The sequence below is a fragment of the Rhagoletis zephyria genome, unplaced genomic scaffold (genome assembly GCF_001687245.7).
Source record: "Rhagoletis zephyria isolate East Lansing unplaced genomic scaffold, Rhagoletis_zephyria_1.1 Rzeph_scaffold_82836, whole genome shotgun sequence".
Taxonomy (NCBI): domain Eukaryota; kingdom Metazoa; phylum Arthropoda; class Insecta; order Diptera; family Tephritidae; genus Rhagoletis; species Rhagoletis zephyria.
In genome coordinates, this window is record NW_016239884.1 from 1 (window position 1) to 1,064 (window position 1,064).

The following is a 1,064-nucleotide window of genomic DNA, read 5'->3' on the forward strand; positions in this document are numbered from 1 at the left end:
AGTGCCGAGAAATCACTTGGTGCTGGCATCAGCAAAACGTGTGAAAGCGCTGCTACTTGAGGAAATCGCGTTAGATAAGCTAACTGACGGAGGCGCTGATGAAGATGGACTTTTGCGCCAATCTGAGGAGCTGCATAATTTTGCGCTGAAGTTATCATTGGAAATGTTCGGCGAAGTGAACGTGCAAACAGCTAAGCACTACGGCAATTTAGGCCGACTTTATCAAACTATGAATCGATTTGAGGTACGAAGGTGTATCCGTGCTCCGTGTATAATTTTTTGTTATCGTCAAAAGTAGTTTGTAGAAGGTTTAGCTGTTATTTTGCAGATCACATCTTATCAGTCAACATTTTTTAGGGGTCAGTGGATATTGAATCGACGTGATTCGGCATACAACTTCAGCACGCTAGATGCTGGAAAAGGAATCTCCATATAAATTATTATAAATTTTCATTACTTAACAATTTAACTACTATCAAAAAGCACTATTTCGCCACTACATTTTCACATATATTTTCGTTTATTCTTTACAGGAAGCGGAACGTATGCATCTAAAAGCAATACAAATTAAAACAGATCTTTTGGGTGCCTATGATTATGAAGTGGGTCTGTCGATTGGTCACTTGGCTTCACTTTATAATTATCATATGGGAAAATATCGCGAAGCAGAATCATTGTACATGCGCAGCATTGAGATTAGTAAGTATTAGTAGAGTTACATGACTTTTCGATGGTTATTAGCAAATGAGGCATTGATTGAAATAGCTCGCTAAAAGGCAAAGCTGGTATAAATGTAGTACTTGCTTCAGCTCTTCTTTGCTCGCTAAATGCTCCTTTGCCGCTAAGCAACCAGAGCCAACCTATGCAAATTCTTTAAAGATTGGAAATGTTTATCACAAATTTATGTACATTTGTATGGCCAATATACTCTTCCGTATGCAGTAAAAGCCTTATCCTCTTTATCTATCTATCTATATCTAATCATATTTTGTCTTATATCCTTACAGGTTTACGGCTATTCGGAAAATCGTATTCAGGACTAGAATATGACTACTTAGGCTTGT

General features: G+C 37.6%; 1 protein-coding gene across 1 annotated transcript; it reads left to right on the forward strand.

Annotated features, from left to right (window-relative positions):
• Window positions 1-6: 6 nt before the first annotated feature.
• On the forward strand, window positions 7-1,058 carry LOC108357710 (amyloid protein-binding protein 2-like; the record flags this gene model as incomplete). Its single annotated transcript, XM_017608784.1, has 3 exons — window positions 7-244; window positions 534-699; window positions 1,008-1,058. Coding segments are annotated over exons 1-3 (298 nt in total), but the record flags the coding sequence as incomplete, so codon positions are not given.
• Window positions 1,059-1,064: the final 6 nt, after the last annotated feature.